The sequence below is a fragment of the Penicillium solitum genome, assembly GCF_028829755.1.
Source record: "Penicillium solitum strain IBT 25940 chromosome Unknown utg000003l_segment0_segment0, whole genome shotgun sequence".
NCBI classification, from domain to species: Eukaryota; Fungi; Ascomycota; class Eurotiomycetes; order Eurotiales; family Aspergillaceae; genus Penicillium; species Penicillium solitum.
The window spans coordinates 4,448,041-4,462,970 of record NW_027072123.1 but is presented as its reverse complement, the minus strand read 5'-3'; the positions used below and the strand labels follow the sequence as shown (position 1 = coordinate 4,462,970).

General features: G+C 48.0%; 6 protein-coding genes across 6 annotated transcripts; 3 read left to right on the top strand and 3 right to left on the bottom strand.

Moving 5' to 3' along the window:
- Positions 1–180: 180 nt before the first annotated feature.
- Positions 181–1,730, top strand: dspC (dual specificity phosphatase YVH1; the record flags this gene model as incomplete). The annotated part of the gene is made up of 4 exons (XM_040957128.2): positions 181–224; positions 351–578; positions 849–1,199; positions 1,289–1,730. The coding sequence occupies 4 exons, from the start codon at positions 181–183 to the stop codon at positions 1,728–1,730; spliced, it is 1,065 nt and encodes a 354-aa protein (XP_040812427.1).
- Positions 1,731–6,066: 4,336 nt separating this feature from the next.
- On the bottom strand, positions 6,067–6,870 carry N7455_005630 (AAA-ATPase Vps4-associated 1 family protein; the record flags this gene model as incomplete). Its single annotated transcript, XM_040957152.1, has 4 exons — positions 6,067–6,181; positions 6,232–6,305; positions 6,379–6,663; positions 6,760–6,870. The coding sequence occupies 4 exons, from the start codon at positions 6,868–6,870 to the stop codon at positions 6,067–6,069; spliced, it is 585 nt and encodes a 194-aa protein (XP_040812422.1).
- A 429-nt stretch (positions 6,871–7,299) lies between these two features.
- Positions 7,300–9,413, bottom strand: N7455_005629 (nucleoporin NDC1; the record flags this gene model as incomplete). The annotated part of the gene is made up of 3 exons (XM_040957059.2): positions 7,300–8,872; positions 8,923–9,190; positions 9,281–9,413. The coding sequence occupies 3 exons, from the start codon at positions 9,411–9,413 to the stop codon at positions 7,300–7,302; spliced, it is 1,974 nt and encodes a 657-aa protein (XP_040812386.2).
- A 380-nt stretch (positions 9,414–9,793) lies between these two features.
- Positions 9,794–10,745, top strand: N7455_005628 (SNAP receptor PEP12; the record flags this gene model as incomplete). Its single annotated transcript, XM_040957087.2, has 2 exons — positions 9,794–10,166; positions 10,227–10,745. Exons 1-2 carry the CDS (start codon positions 9,870–9,872, stop codon positions 10,743–10,745), a joined length of 816 nt encoding a protein of 271 aa, XP_040812385.1. The 5' UTR covers positions 9,794–9,869.
- Positions 10,746–11,118: 373 nt separating this feature from the next.
- N7455_005627 (cytochrome c1 heme lyase CYT2) lies at positions 11,119–11,985 on the bottom strand (the record flags this gene model as incomplete). Its single annotated transcript, XM_040957067.2, has 1 exon — positions 11,119–11,985. The coding sequence occupies one exon, from the start codon at positions 11,983–11,985 to the stop codon at positions 11,119–11,121; it is 867 nt and encodes a 288-aa protein (XP_040812382.2).
- A 196-nt stretch (positions 11,986–12,181) lies between these two features.
- Positions 12,182–13,466, top strand: mvd1 (diphosphomevalonate decarboxylase MVD1; the record flags this gene model as incomplete). Its single annotated transcript, XM_040957198.2, has 2 exons — positions 12,182–12,252; positions 12,323–13,466. 2 exons carry the CDS (start codon positions 12,182–12,184, stop codon positions 13,464–13,466), a joined length of 1,215 nt encoding a protein of 404 aa, XP_040812413.1.
- Positions 13,467–14,930: the final 1,464 nt, after the last annotated feature.

The following is a 14,930-nucleotide window of genomic DNA, read 5'->3' as shown; positions in this document are numbered from 1 at the left end:
CCTATCAGACTTTTTGAGTTTGGCAGCGCCGAGGCTCAACCTCCGCCTTTGGGATCTAAGAGGGAAAAAGAGTCAAGTTATCAAACTGGCACTGGAGCTGAGCTTCTGAATTCTGTATCTTCTCTGTCGCCATCAACAACCCATCTTACTGCTGCCAAGTTGCAGCCACCATATGTCAAAATGGCCATGAATCAAATAAAAGGCCACAATATCTATGTCGGAGGGTTGGTCTCACTTCTCTAACAGATAATCCTTGCCTGGGTGTCGCTAAAATATAGCTGAGGCTGGAGATTGGCACTGCCAGTTCCTGATTCGGCAGTTTTTGTTCATTGCTAACCCCCCATTTGTAGCATATTAAGCGCCAAAAACAAAGCAGCTTTGGCACGTGCAGATATCTCGCATGTTCTCTCAGTGCTGCGTCTCAACCCAGCTGAGGAACAGGAGACTTTCAAGTCTTTCCAGCATCTTTCCATAGGAGTTGACGATGTCGACGATGAAAATTTATTGGAGCATTTCCCCGCCGCTATCAAGTTTATTCAGTCCGGCCTAAACGGTGGTGGAGGTGTACTCGTGCACTGGTAAGTCAAAATACAAATTATCCAATCTCACTTGTGGAAAGTCTTTCCCTGCTCTTCAGTCGTTCCTATTTCCTCTTGCGGAATGCATATTCTTGAATGGCTTCGTGCCTACTACGTCATTTTTTGTCCATCAAGTGCGATCTACACGTGGCAGAAGAATCCCGCAAATCCCATTGATGCATATTGGACCCTGTTTTTTTTTTGCAAATTTGGAAGCTGTGCCTGGACTTATCATGGAAAGATGTACATTGGCTAATGCGATAAATCTAGTGCGATGGGGAAGTCCCGCTCCGCGGCCATTTGCATCGCCTACCTGCTCCACCGGCAGCCGGGGGCACTCACACCGCAATCCGCCCTTGCGCTGGTTCGCCAAAGCAGGCCCCTATGTGAGCCAAATGAGGGCTTCATGGAACAGCTGAACCTATACCATGAAATGGGCTGTCCAGATGATGTCACCGATCACCCCTCGTACAAGCGCTGGCTTTATCGCCGCGATGTCGAAGGAAGTGTGGCATGTGGCCGTGCCCCAGAGCTGAAGTCGGTGCGGTTTGAAGATGAGCAGCCTGTTCAGTCCCAAGCCGCTACCGGTCGAACGGTCGAGATTAAATGTCGGAAATGCAGGTTAGTCCCACAATTAAAGATCCAGACCCATACTCCCAAGGGAAAAAGAAAAAAAGAGAAACTTCCAGATTTACTAAACCGCATCACAGAACAAAATTGGCAACAACTCCATTCATCATCCCGCATGAGGAAGAAAAGCAAAATACTGCCAAGTCCTCAGCAACCGCCGATTGTGGCCATGTTTTCCTCCACCCTCTAACCTGGATGCGCCCAAGTCTTTTCCCGTCTGAGGATGGAGCTGAAGCTAGTGCGGATACAACATATGGTGCACACCCCGACGATGCTCCCCTCTCTGGACGCCTCACTTGCCCCAATCCCATCTGCGGGTCCAATGTCGGCAAATTTGCATGGCAAGGTCTTCGATGCAGCTGTGGTGGTTGGGTCGTGCCCGCCATCGGTCTCACCAAAGCTCGCGTTGATATCGCACACCAGGTTAATATGGCTCAGGGCCCAAGAGCTAATCCTGCCATCCGTCTTCCTCCGGGAATGCGGGTTCCGGCAGTTACTGACTCTGGGCGGGGCAATCTTTGAGATGAGAAGTAACGAACACCATACATGCATACATAGTTTTACGAGTTCATGAAAGCTTAAAGCTCCAACTTACATTTGTTTATGGTTCATCTTTGTTTTTCTTTTTTGGTTCCAGATAATCATCTGCCAACCAAGTGGGCTCACCAGGCTTGTGAGTAACATGTGGTACATCTTAGCTTGGACTTGAGAGCTATGTACTTGAAAGTCCGTCTGGGCACACTTCATGCAAAGCTTGGTCATCATTATTGAGGCACCCACTCTTTGGGAAGGACCACGTGCCCCACGTGGAAAGTGAAGATTGTTTCTGGCCATAACATGACTGCCTTGTGTCTCATTTCATTCTACCCCGTACAGGCAGCGACATGGCATAGTGAGGCTCGGGAACACTGCCTCGGACCTTTCCAGACAAGCCGCTAAAGCTGATGGGAGATTGCACTGTGCTCCATCCCATGATCTACAAAAGCAAGACACACATTAGGCAGCACGGCGGCCGACATGCCCCTGCTGATCTGTACAGCCACTGTGATATCAATCCATTCCAAAAACACACACAAGCCATCCGTCATCCGAAAGCTACCTAGCCATCAATCTTGTGATTGGTATTCAACGCCCCGTTGGTCGACACCCGGGTGCTATGTCCCACAGAGCAAAAACATGCATTGTGCACAAACTCAAATATAGAGAGTAATACAGCGTCGGCAATATGAGACAAAGCCAAAGCCCCATTTCGAATTCGTATATAGTTATTGAAGTCGAGCCCAGCTTACCTTACCCTAGGGCTGCACCGCATACCAACATGCATAAATCGACTTGTGGCCTTAGCTAGACTAGTCCTTGTTTTTTTTTTTTTTTTTCTTTCTTTAATTCCCGGGTGCGATCCCGTCAAGTCGAGCCATATGCAGCTAACGCAACAGGCACAAGGCAACGGTAGTTAGTTAATCGCGCGCCAAGGCCAACCCTGAATTTCACCCATTAAAGGGTAGATCCACGCAAACGCATACTCCACTTATCTTCCTCTTGTCTTTCCTTCGTTTCTCTACAAGGTTTCTTTTCTTTTAAAAGTGGCCCCACTCACCGAAGCGCTGTCAGTTCGAGTTGGATGTTTCAAGGATCAGCGTAACGCCAATGACGCTGGGATTGACTGATTCATTTCCCCCCTTCTGTCGACTTCCAAGGTTTGAAGCAGAAGGAGGCTGTGCAAAGCGGGTCTGTTTCCTGGACTTCCCGATTGGTTGTGGGTATGTGTATTGGTATTACCGGTATATCTTCGGTATGTGTTTGTTACTGGGGTATTCTTGTATCTTTGCAGGATTAAGACCTTATATTAGAGCTTTTTGAACTATACACCGTACACACATCTCTAATATGTTATATTAGTTATGTACATGTAGTTATTACTAACTAATTGTAGATCTAATTAGTGTACAAGTCCTCATTGGTTCTGTTGTTTCGACTACAAGCTAAGACACTGTATACATACTTGCCAAATCCATGTGATTGGCAACCCTTTCCTTGTGGGGGTGGGCAGTGCACTGCCTTGCAGGGGGGAGCTCCCGGTGGAGTTCCCATCTGGTCTGGTCTGGCTTGGAGAACTTGACAAACGCATAGGTACCACAATCCTTTCCACAATCCGCATCATTCTTACATACTTTATCAATAAATGCGGTTGCGATCGCCTTGCGTCGATCGATGGCATTTAACTTTGTTTCAGGTCTGTCTGAGATTAGGCTTGGCCTCTTGGTACGGATGATAGTGACGGACCTCGGGAGTATAGTAGCTTACTATGAAGTCTAATTAGGGGTGTCCTAAACACAATTATCAATATCTGGGATAATCCTGTAACTCTGTTCTAAGCATTTTGCCATTCGAAAATAGTATGCCTAGTCACTTCGTTCGCTGTACGATATCTGCGCATTTATGGAATATCCTGCGTTGAACAAGCCTTCTGTCTCAGTCCCAACAATGCTATGGGTAAGTAGTTATTTATACTACGGTCTATGTATATAGACTCGGATTAAAATAACATCGTATAGAATGCCACATTTAATGTAAGCAGCGGCATAACTAGGTTGTAATTACATATTGAGACTACTGCTAGTAGCTACCTCGAGAAATTACCAACTATAGAGATACATCTTACAGAATACAACATGACGCTCATCACCGAACAGCTTATAAGCATATGCATAATCCCCGCCTGCACAGCAACAACCGCAATGTGAGGGAGTTCAAGACGAGTTGTCATGTACCTGAGCCGGTGTTCTTAGCACTGTGCTGCCCAGGCTACCACCAGGTTTATCTTGTCTGTCTCCGTACGATTCTTACATGCTCCACTCCTGCCCCCAATGAACCTGCAACACCTGCATAGCTTTGGCAATCCCTCCTTGTGATATGGACCAACTCGTCCTGTAGGTGACTTGCTCGAGATGAGTCACTGTCCAGCTCGTCCTGAAGCCGGCGGATTTTGACTTGCAACTCAACGCTCCCAGTCAAAGCATCATATCCCCTCTTTCACACTGTTCTGGACAAGGCTAATATCTCTTGTCGGTCAAGGCGCTGCGTGCAAGATGCATCTGAAACCATGCTTCTGCTTGACCATTCCTCCAACACGCGGCCGGTCAAGTCCAAGGCTGCCAATAACCCAGAACCACTCGTGGAGCGATCACAAAGTACAATTCGACTGCGGCATCAGCAGAGATGCTTGAGACTTGAAACGTGGCGGAGATCTCTCACCGCATTTAGTCCACATAATGAGAGCTCATAAAAAGCTGCTACGTGGGAAAGCCATCACCCTGGAGCAACTTCGACAGAAGTGAATGCAACGCCTGCGACCTAAACCATGACAATACCAACCAGTAGGCACTTAAGGAACTAGAGCCCCCGGTTTCGCCTTTCTTGTCTTTCTACGCTTCATTGCCACTATTTCCTTCATCCAACATGGACCCCTTCGCTCAACTAATTAACAAGGTAACATCTTACCAAAATGACCACTATAACAATCCAATAGTTAGCTGTTACGTTATTTTCCAATCTAAAGTCTACACACGTATACAGGATATGATTTGGCCTAAATAAACCAAGTTGCAAATGGTTTTTATTCAACAACCATCAATCCAATCCAAAAACGGTAGAAAAAATCAAGTTGTATGTATCGTGTTGAGCTATGAACAGCCTCTACCAAGCTGCAATACCCTGCTATGGACGAATTCTGGCTATTCACTTCGTATGCTATTCTAAATGAGCAATATAGAGGCATGGCGGCGTAAATAGGGTTAACTATGAGAACTATGTTGTATTTACTAGGGAAAATAGTTGCACTTGCACAGCCCGGGTCTAGACTGCAAAGAGTGAGTCGGCGCAAGCCTCTAACACGGGAAGAGAGTACAAATATCAGTATATAACTATACTGTGGCAGTATATGTACCACGGAGAGTTCGTTCGAACATCACATACATTGAAGTTCATAAGGCCGTAGAGAATCCACGACTAATGGGTTCCGAGTAAGCCGCCCACTAGGGCTGAGGTAGTTTTCTACGAGGGGCTCGTTAACTTTGTTTTAGTCTTAAACGGGGACCGCTCTAGCTAACTAGTGCTTATTATATCCCCACCCGAAGGTCATGCAATACGGGAAGAGCATCGTGGCACTGGCGTATTTACCACATAAAATAGAAAGCTAACAGTTACCGGGCTGGGGATGTATGTAATTGTCTGGGGGAGAGTGGCTGACGATTCGTTTGAAAGACAGAGTCTTGTTGGACGCCTCGTAGACGTGATACTAAGAATAATCGGGTTACATGGAGATCATCGTGGAAGTTTTACTACCGCAGTTGGCATCCTGCAGGATCAGAAATTTCATCAAGAGATAAATGGAGGACATTGTACATATGGGTCCTGTGGCTGAATGTGCCCGAGCAGGAGCGCCCCGTGCCGGGGGCCAATACCACGTCACTGGCTTGAACCTTCTTTTGCCGAGGATTGTATGACTCGATAATTGCGAGGAAAGTCCGCTAAGAAATAAAGACGTATAGATGTGAGGATACGAGGGTTGTATGACTCAATATTTCCGCATGGTTGCGTCTGTTGTTCTCTGCAACCCCTGTCAAAACAGCAAGTAAAATGGATGGGTTGGTAATCAATGATTGGTGATAGCATTAAACATGCCGCGCGAAGCGATGAACATCAGTTGTCAGACATGCCTCACCTGCTTTGCAGCACATTCTCCTTGCCCAGGGCTTCAGTGTGCCTGCCAGATCGGGAGAGGGTAATAGGCGAACCAATATGGCGGTCTTATCTCGAACTCCTTTTTAACACCCAAACTATATGATCGAAGAGAAGTCTAAGGATTTCCCGACGGCACAGAGGGGAACAGTGAAGGCTGCCTTAATCTTTCCTGGTTGCGTTTCGCCATTTCAATATTGCGCAGCCGGTCGATGCGCATCTGATAGAAATTCCTGTTTCGCTGTTAGGAGTCATTGTAAGGAAAATAATATTTGCAACATACTTGTGCAAAGAGAAAACTCGAGGTGAATCATCTGACTTTGTCTCTGTCCCAGAGCCTTTCTGGATAGAAGCGATCTGGCAGGGAGAATCAGTCAACACGTTCATGAAGAATTTTGTTTGGCTTTCATTTGCGGTGAAAGTCACGGACCTTATCATCTCTGTCTTTTTCATCGTTGACGTTTGACTCGGATGCATCCTTGTCTTTGTCTTTGGGCTCATCTTTGCCCTTATCTTTTTCCTCTTTATCGTCCTTGCTAGCCGCCTTCTCGCGCTCTTTCTTTCGTCGTTGTTTTTCTTCATATTCTTTTTTTATCTTTTCAATCTCTTTGGCCAGTGCCTCTTCTTTGAGACGTTTTGCTTGGCCCTCTGTGTCGATGATTGGAGAGCAGAAATGCTTGTCTTGCAAATGTGCGGGGCACACGTAGAAGAAGTCCTGAGTGAATTAGCCACTTTGCATGTATAAAAATGGGAATGAAGTGAAGAAACGATCTTGCACACTATAAGCTAGATCAAAGATCAAATTGCATACCTTGTTATCCGGTGTGATCATCACACTGGTTGATGGTTTGTAGCAAATCAAACATGCTTTTGCAGAGGTATCTGCGACCCGACGCACATGGTAAACGTTGGTTAATGACATGGTTTCGAATCAAAATGTTTGCTCTAAGCGAGGGAGTGTTTCAGAGCTTCTGTTGCTGCTTGGAGTTTGTGCTGAACAAGTGTAGATGGACTTGATGAGGTTGGTGTTGATTAAGAAAGCGCCGTCATGTGACCCATAGTTCTAACAGTAAACTGGATCGATTGAAGTCTTTACAAAACAATTAGAATTCAAGAGGATCTCATTGATGGAAATAAGGTATTCATTTACTAAAGCTGATATTGTATATCAGCCAACATCCACCACGCCCATCTTAACAGAACGCCTAACCATGCATTTGTCCCCTGATATCAATCCCGGGAGGATTAGAGAATAGGACGAGAGATAGCAATACATGAAGATTTGTGAAGAGAAATCATGAGATATAGTGAGCATTAAAAAAATTGCAGCAAAAAGAAAGACCATCATAGATCATAACACCTCCTCCCCGTCGATGCCAGCTGCCTCCTTCGCTACCCTCAGATCCTTGCCTGCGATACCGATATCCCGCAAATAAGGCCTAAAGGCCGTCAATAGATCCTTGAGACCTCCGCGGAGTGCAGCAAGCACGATTTCAACATCTGGAACCAGACGGGCAACTGCTTGGGCCTGAGGATCACTTGAAGGGGGGAAGTTGATATCAGTCCAGTGGGCATCCAATCCACCCTGGTGGGCAAATGCATCCAGGGTAAGGGTGGTTTGTGTCAGAAGCCGCACCGCCGAGGGCACATCGGCTTGAACTTTTCCATACGGATCTTCGGCCAAACTGGCAATGAGGAGTCGAGTCAACGACTCCACGGCATCCACAATCATGGATAGAGAGGACTCTGGTGTGCCAAGAACAATAGCAGAGAGGCGTTGGGCGTATGTTTGACGGAAGGGTTGGCCGATAGGCGAGCGAAGAATCTGCGCCAGGACTGGGTTCATGTCCTCGGGCTTATGAGTTGTGGAGGGGCCGCCGGTAAGCAGCTTGAACTTCTGAGGAGAGCCGAGATATTTCTGCTTCTGCTCAGGGCTAAGCATTGCGGATGATGCCCGGTCGAAAACATCACGGACTCGGGCTCGCGCAGTTGGAGTCCAGTCTTCTGACTGACCAATGGATTTAGCCGCCGAGCTAAACGCATCGCCGAATTTGTCCTGGCGTGAAGTAGCTTTGGGGGCAGTAGTAAAGATGTTGTCGTCTTTGATCGGTTCTGAGAGTCGCGGGAGAGTCTGAAGAACAGGCTCAGATTTCTCTGCCTGCGGCAAAGGTTTGGCAACAGGCGCAGGATTTTTGCTTTCCTCAATGCGAGTGTTGATGGCCTGGATTACATCGATAGTGCAAGCAAGCACCTGGGACCAAGCCGAACCACCCTCGCGATCAATTTCATTGAAGATTGCCTTCCGGCGGTCGGGCACGCGCTGGCTGATGAGACTGAGTTCCCAGAGTGCAAAAACCTTCACAAGATCCTTCTTCGCCTTGAGGCCACTAAGAAGACTGCCATTGGGATCCTTGGCTTCTGTTGTGAGTGGCTGGCCCCGCTTCAAAGGCTCCTTGCCGATGAACACAGAATAAAAGAGGTTGGCGGTTTGCCAGGAGAGGACAAGCATCACTCCGGGGAGCAAAGTTTTAAAGAAGAAGTAGGGGAAAATCGAGGGAATGAAGCTCTGAGGTTCGGCTGCAGATCTCGGGAAGCTCCAAGAGAGCTTGGCAAAGTACAAAGACCAGCTCCACGCAAAGCTTCTGAAAAATATGGGGTATATCACGAGAGTCGCTCCAGCAACAGTGACGCTTCTGAGAGCCCCGGCCGCCAATTCTGGCACTAGAGCACCTTGAAGATATTTGGAGGTTGGAGGTACGGGGTGAGTACGCTCGTCATCTGTTTTGGATTTTTTCTCCGCGATGGGCACTGTAATGCGGTCGTAGTCGTAGTAGAGGTGGAACATTGCTTGCACACATGCTAAGAACATATGGAAGGAATGAAGGTAAATCGGTCTTTCGTTCAGAGTCGGTCGCTCGTGTGGCCTATATCCCATTAGTCCAGATCGGAGTCATTTGAAGCATACTTAACGTACCTGCCCCGTTTCACAAGCTCGAGGTTGGAATCACTCGAAGACGACCACACATAAACCACGGTGAACCACCATGCTGAGAAGATGTACCAGCCAAAGGTTTGCGCAATTTGTAACAGGGTGAAAGATTTGAAAATGCCGAACGAGGAGCTAGCTGTTCTCGAGCCGATGTGCATTTGACTGACGCGGAGGACGAAAATGGTGAGAGAGGATATGAAGAGTAGCGCGGTTCGAACACCGCAACTACCAAAGGGAAACCATAACCAGAACACTGCATGAGTACTTTTATCAGTTCTTTGTACTTCCAGGACTTGAAACTGAACCTTCGAGGCTCGGCCCGATAAGGTTGCGATGTACTTACAGGACGATTTCTCCCCGATCGCAATTGCGATAATATAAGAGACCAGCAGTGAAAGTGCAGACGCATGAACAAATCTTCGGTGTAAGGCCGAAGTCAGGATTCGCCTGTAGGGCCGAGTTTGTACGACGGCCATGGTGTAAGCTTGGGAGTGGGATGCGCTCGTGGAAGAGAATGAAATAGTTGAAGATTAGAGCATGATCAAAATAACAGTCGTATGGAGAGCTCCGGGAGCTGGAGAGCGGAATTGGCGGACCAGGGATGGTTTTGGCGAATGGTCACGGCTGACAGCTGGTTGTGTTGAGCTGGTCGGATAGAATCGATCAACGACGAGGTCCGCCTAGGAATATTTTGAGGCATCAAAACACACCAGCCACATATAGTCATGTGATATGTGGCACAAGTGTGCATTGTGCCACATAAACTAGTCCATATATAGACTAGTGGTTGCATAGTACGTCATGTGAGGGCGGTCTGAACACCAAGGCGGCTTATCGAAGGCACCAGGGACCTGCAGATAACTCGTTTGGTATCCAGTTTTCTTCTACCTTCACTTTAAGCACTCATTTATTGCTTTTCAATTACACATAGAATGTCTTTTGACAGACTAGACTCGCTGGAGGCTCAGCCTACCACCATGCGCAGGGATGAAGACGCGCAGTACCGCGATGATCCGGACTTCGACCATCTGGCCGAGCAGCTCTCAGATCAGTTATTTACGTTGACATCAAACATCTCTCGGCTATCCAACCAAATTGCCCTTCTTGGAACCAAACGCGATACAGAACGTGTGCGCGAACGAGTTCATAATTTGCTCGAAGAGACCCGTACGGGGTTTAGGGATGTAGGAGAAGGGATTAAGCAGGTCCAGACATGGGAGGACGTCAATGTATGATACATCGGATTCCATTCACCGCTAAGAATTTCTTATTAACATCCCAACTTATAGCCCTCCCAGAAATGGACACAGCAGAAGCTATCGTCCGAATTCAAGGCCACCTTGGATGAATTCCAAACTATTCAGCGCCGTGCACTCGAGAAACAGCGCGCTTCTGCAGTTGCTGCACGTACAGCATTTGAAGAAGGCGAGCAACCATCCGGTGAGAACGATGTCCAATTACAAGAACAGCTGTTGGAGGAGCAACACCGTATGGCCAACCAGGGTGAGGTGGACTTCCAAGAGTCCCTGATCATCGAGCGTGAGACAGAGATCCGGAACATTGAACAAAGCGTAGGAGAGCTGAACGAGCTCTTCCGGGATGTTGCGCACATCGTTACGGAACAAGGAGGGCAGTTGGATATCATCAGCGAAAATGTCCAAAATGTCACCCAGGACACACGAGGCGCCAATGTCGAATTGCGCAGTGCCAGCAGATATCAGAAGAATGCGCGCAACAGAGCCTGCTGTCTCTTTGTAATTCTTGCGGTTATTCTTGCTATTATTGTGCTTGCAATTGTCCTCGGGTAGATATTTCTCTCTTTTGCTCGTTCTTTTTTATTGGCTACCGTCACGGTCTTCGTCTTTAATGTTGTCATGTATGCGCACGATATCCCTCTTGCATGATTGCACTTCCGTTAGTCAAGCATCTCACCTTTTTGCTTCATTTCATTTTCTTACTTCTAATGTACGCATTCCTTACCAACCTTCGATTTGTATGGAATGGAGAACATTAATTCATCGCTGTCTCTTAATCCTGTAGCCTGATATCTTACAGAATTATATGTGTTGTACATGCAAAATACACCCAATTGGGTCCCAAATCCTGCCCGTGCTCCGTTGTCGCCTTTGTATGTGCAGTGCGAAAGCATATCCCGCCAGAAGGCGACCATCGATGATGCCTTCATAGACCTGTGAAGTTGTTGAACCTCAACCTCCAGCCTTCATAAGTGTTCAATTTGGGCCGAACATCGAGGAAGAAACTGAGCTTGCCGGGGGCGGCATTGGCATTGGCAGCCAGGCCCGATGGGGTTCCATTGCCTTCCGATGGCTTTCCCTGGTAGAAATCGATAACATATTCAACCTTTTCACCACCACAGCGCTCAACAACCCAGTCATGTCGATCAAATGGATGCTGGTAGCCAAGCCATCCATTGATTCGCGCACGCGGACTCAGGTACTGTGGGTCGACTCCAAGTCCCCGGAAAGAGTATAGTTTTGGTCCTCCGCATTTCTTGCTCCCGGGGTCGGCGGAGGGGCCCTTTTTCTCCCATTCGAGGATTTGATCCCATGCGCGTTCATTGACGGCGTTATGAATGGGGATAATGGAGGCTACGGAAGTCGCGAGCTCTGAGGCTGAGGCAGTAGATCCAGGAGTGTTACCCTTGCGCATCAAAGCCTCGAAAAACTGTTTTTCCGACGGATAGATCCAATTTCCAGTAGCTTCATCCCGGCCAGTCTCGGATTCGGCATTGGATGGGCTTCCGTGCGACGCGGCGTATGGGGATGGAGAATCTTTGTTGGCCTCGGGACACGCACCGGCTGAGCTGAAATCACCAGCTCGAGGGATAGTGCTCACTTCGCGGTCTGTTGATAGGGGTCGTTGTGCTTTGGCACGTGGTTGGCCCTGTTCGGCAGGGACAGAGGAAGTAGGATGAGGTGAGTTGCTATTTTGTTGCAGCCAAACCTCACGGGTTTTGTGGTCCACAGGACAAGTTGCTGCTGGTGGCCCCACGGAGGGCGCAGACGGCGTACTAGCTGCAGCTCCCATTGTTGAATAATTGGAGGTCAATGACTGGAGGATGGCGATCGCATCGACGCGGAACTAGAACTACGCCGTAGAAATTATTTTGCCTGCTCACCGCCCGGACAAATCAACAATCCCCCTAAGTAGTAAATCCCCCCCTCATGTCTCTTATGGTTCTTTAGAAATTTATTGATCTTTCTTCTATTCATCTGAAGCAAAAATGGCGTCCACATCGAACCAGTCTGTTTACCGGGCCACTACCACCGCTCCGGTGAACATTGCTGTTATTAAGTATGCCGCTCTCTGATTACCCCTCGTCCCTTTTATACCAAATAGTTATGTTCTAACAAAATTATTCTAGATACTGGGGCAAGCGTGATACTACTCTCAATCTCCCGACAAACTCCTCCCTCTCAGTCACACTCTCTCAGCGCTCTCTCCGTACCTTGACCACTGCTTCTTGCTCTGCCGAATACCCACCTGCGGACACCCTGAACCTGAACGGCAGCCCCCAGGACATCCAGTCTTCCAAGCGCACACTTGCTTGTATCTCCAACCTTCGTGCCCTCCGCAAGGCCCTTGAGGATGCCGACTCCTCGCTCCCCAAGCTCTCCGCCCACCCTCTCCGGATCGTCTCCGAGAACAACTTCCCCACTGCTGCCGGTCTGGCCAGCTCGGCGGCTGGCTTCGCAGCATTGGTCCGCGCTGTCGCTGACCTTTACGAACTTCCCCAGTCCCCTAAGGACCTGAGCCGCATTGCGCGCCAAGGCTCTGGATCCGCCTGCCGCTCCCTGATGGGCGGATACGTCGCATGGCGCACTGGCGAGCTTGCTGATGGAAGCGACAGCCTGGCTGAGGAAGTTGCCCCTGCATCCCACTGGCCTGAGATGCGTGCTATTGTTCTGGTTGTCAGTGCCGAGAAGAAGGATGTTCCTAGCACCGAGGGAATGCAGACTACTGTGGCCACCTCCGCTCTCTTTGCTGAGCGTGCCCAAAACGTTGTTCCCGAGCGTATGGCTGCCATTGAGACCGCTATTCAAAACCGCAACTTCCACGACTTCGCGGAGATTACCATGCGTGACTCAAACACTTTCCACGCCACTTGTCTCGACTCGTGGCCCCCTATCTTTTACATGAATGACGTCTCTCGTGCTGCCGTCCGCCTTGTGCACGACATCAACCGCGTTGTTGGCCGCACAGTTTGTGCCTACACTTTCGACGCTGGCCCAAATGCTGTCATCTACTATGAAGATAAGGACTCTGAGGTTGTGGCTGGCACCGTCAAGGCTATTCTGGGCCCCAACACTGAGGGTTGGGACGGCGCATTCTACGATAGAGTGGCCAATGTCACTGCTGGTGTTTCCTTGGATCAGGTTGACTCTCGCGCCGTCGAAGTTTTGAAGGAGGGTGTGAGCCGTGTCATCTTGACTGGCGTCGGAGAAGGCCCCGTCAAGGTTGAGGACCACCTTGTCAGTGAGACTGGTGAGATCCTCAGCTCTCTTTAGAAAGTTTGAATAAGCTATACCGGAAACCCGGTATTCCCATTTTGGCCAACTTTGGAAGGCCTCTCAGCCAGAAAGATACCCCACCGTTCTTTTGCGGACAATCCAACTTGGCCATGCAAGCTTGATGCAGATATTCCTTTCGCTGTATCTTCTTTTCTCCCCGATAATCTAGAACATAATAATACCATGGCAGCAGCGGGGTCTCGGGTTATAATAAAGCAATACATCTGGTCCCATTCACAATAATAATAATAATAATAATAATATATTTTGCACTTGATGAAATACGACACAATACATGCAACCTTGGAAATCAATGGAATGTTCACTTCCAACTTTAAAGGTCCAATATCTGTCTTACTATACTTTCCACCAGGCGAATACCTCTGTCCTCTCAACAAGAGCGACAATCATCGCAGCGCCTAAATCCATATCCTAACGTCCTACAATTCTCAATGAACCTAGTTTGTTCATTGTTGGCATAAACACAGCAACCTGCAAATCCACAGCCGGTAGCATTGAAGCTTCCACCAGTCTGAATACAGGCAGTTTGGGAATTATCGGTGATACCATCACAGACGCATTTGATAGACCTGGATTCCACTTGGGCGGTCGCTAGCTTCCCCAGACCCAAGAGGTTGAGATATGTTGAGATAGAGAGGTGCATAGTCTGAATCAAAACATTAAGAGATTGGGACTAGCTAATAGATAATCTGACAAGTTCACTTACGGTTCTTGCAAAGGAACTGCCTTGCTTAGGGCTTTCTTTTGGTATCCTTTCTTGGCTGCAGTCCTGGTATTCAGATGTGGGATTTGGTCATTTTTATATTCCCATCCTAGATACTTTGTACACAATGTTTAGTTGACTTGACAACTGACCATCCAGGGGGGCACAGCATATATGTGTCAGTTTTGTGTCATCTATTGAGGAAACTATGTCTACTGTACTACTTTATCTCGACAGATGTCTTGATCGCTTCAGGATATTCCCCGCACTTTGGAGTCGCATCACTTACGATTCTCACTATATGAATGATCATCTTCACTCGTGCAACATAGACTTGCAGTTAACTCTTTGAGTGTTCGTCCTGAGGACATGTATACATATACCTTCGAACTCGAAATTGAATTATGTTCATACAAGGAGATATAGTTCACCTGTTACCATCTTTAAATGTACAGACTAACCACTTCTTAGGTCCTTATCTCTCTCAATAAAAAGGGAAAACAATGATAGAAGAATGACCATATAGCTTCAAGGGCACCACGCTCAATTTGCCGTCCAAGGATGTCAACAATCAACGGTGAGACTGGACCTCTCCCACGGCTGTGCAAACACAGCGCTTGATGCCCGGTTTCTGTCGAGAATAGGCTATTGCGGAGGGTATTCCATTTTGTCTCGTAGAAAGCTGCTAGGAAGTCATACACGTGTAACCTGTGGATCGAAGTAGAAACTCGATATAG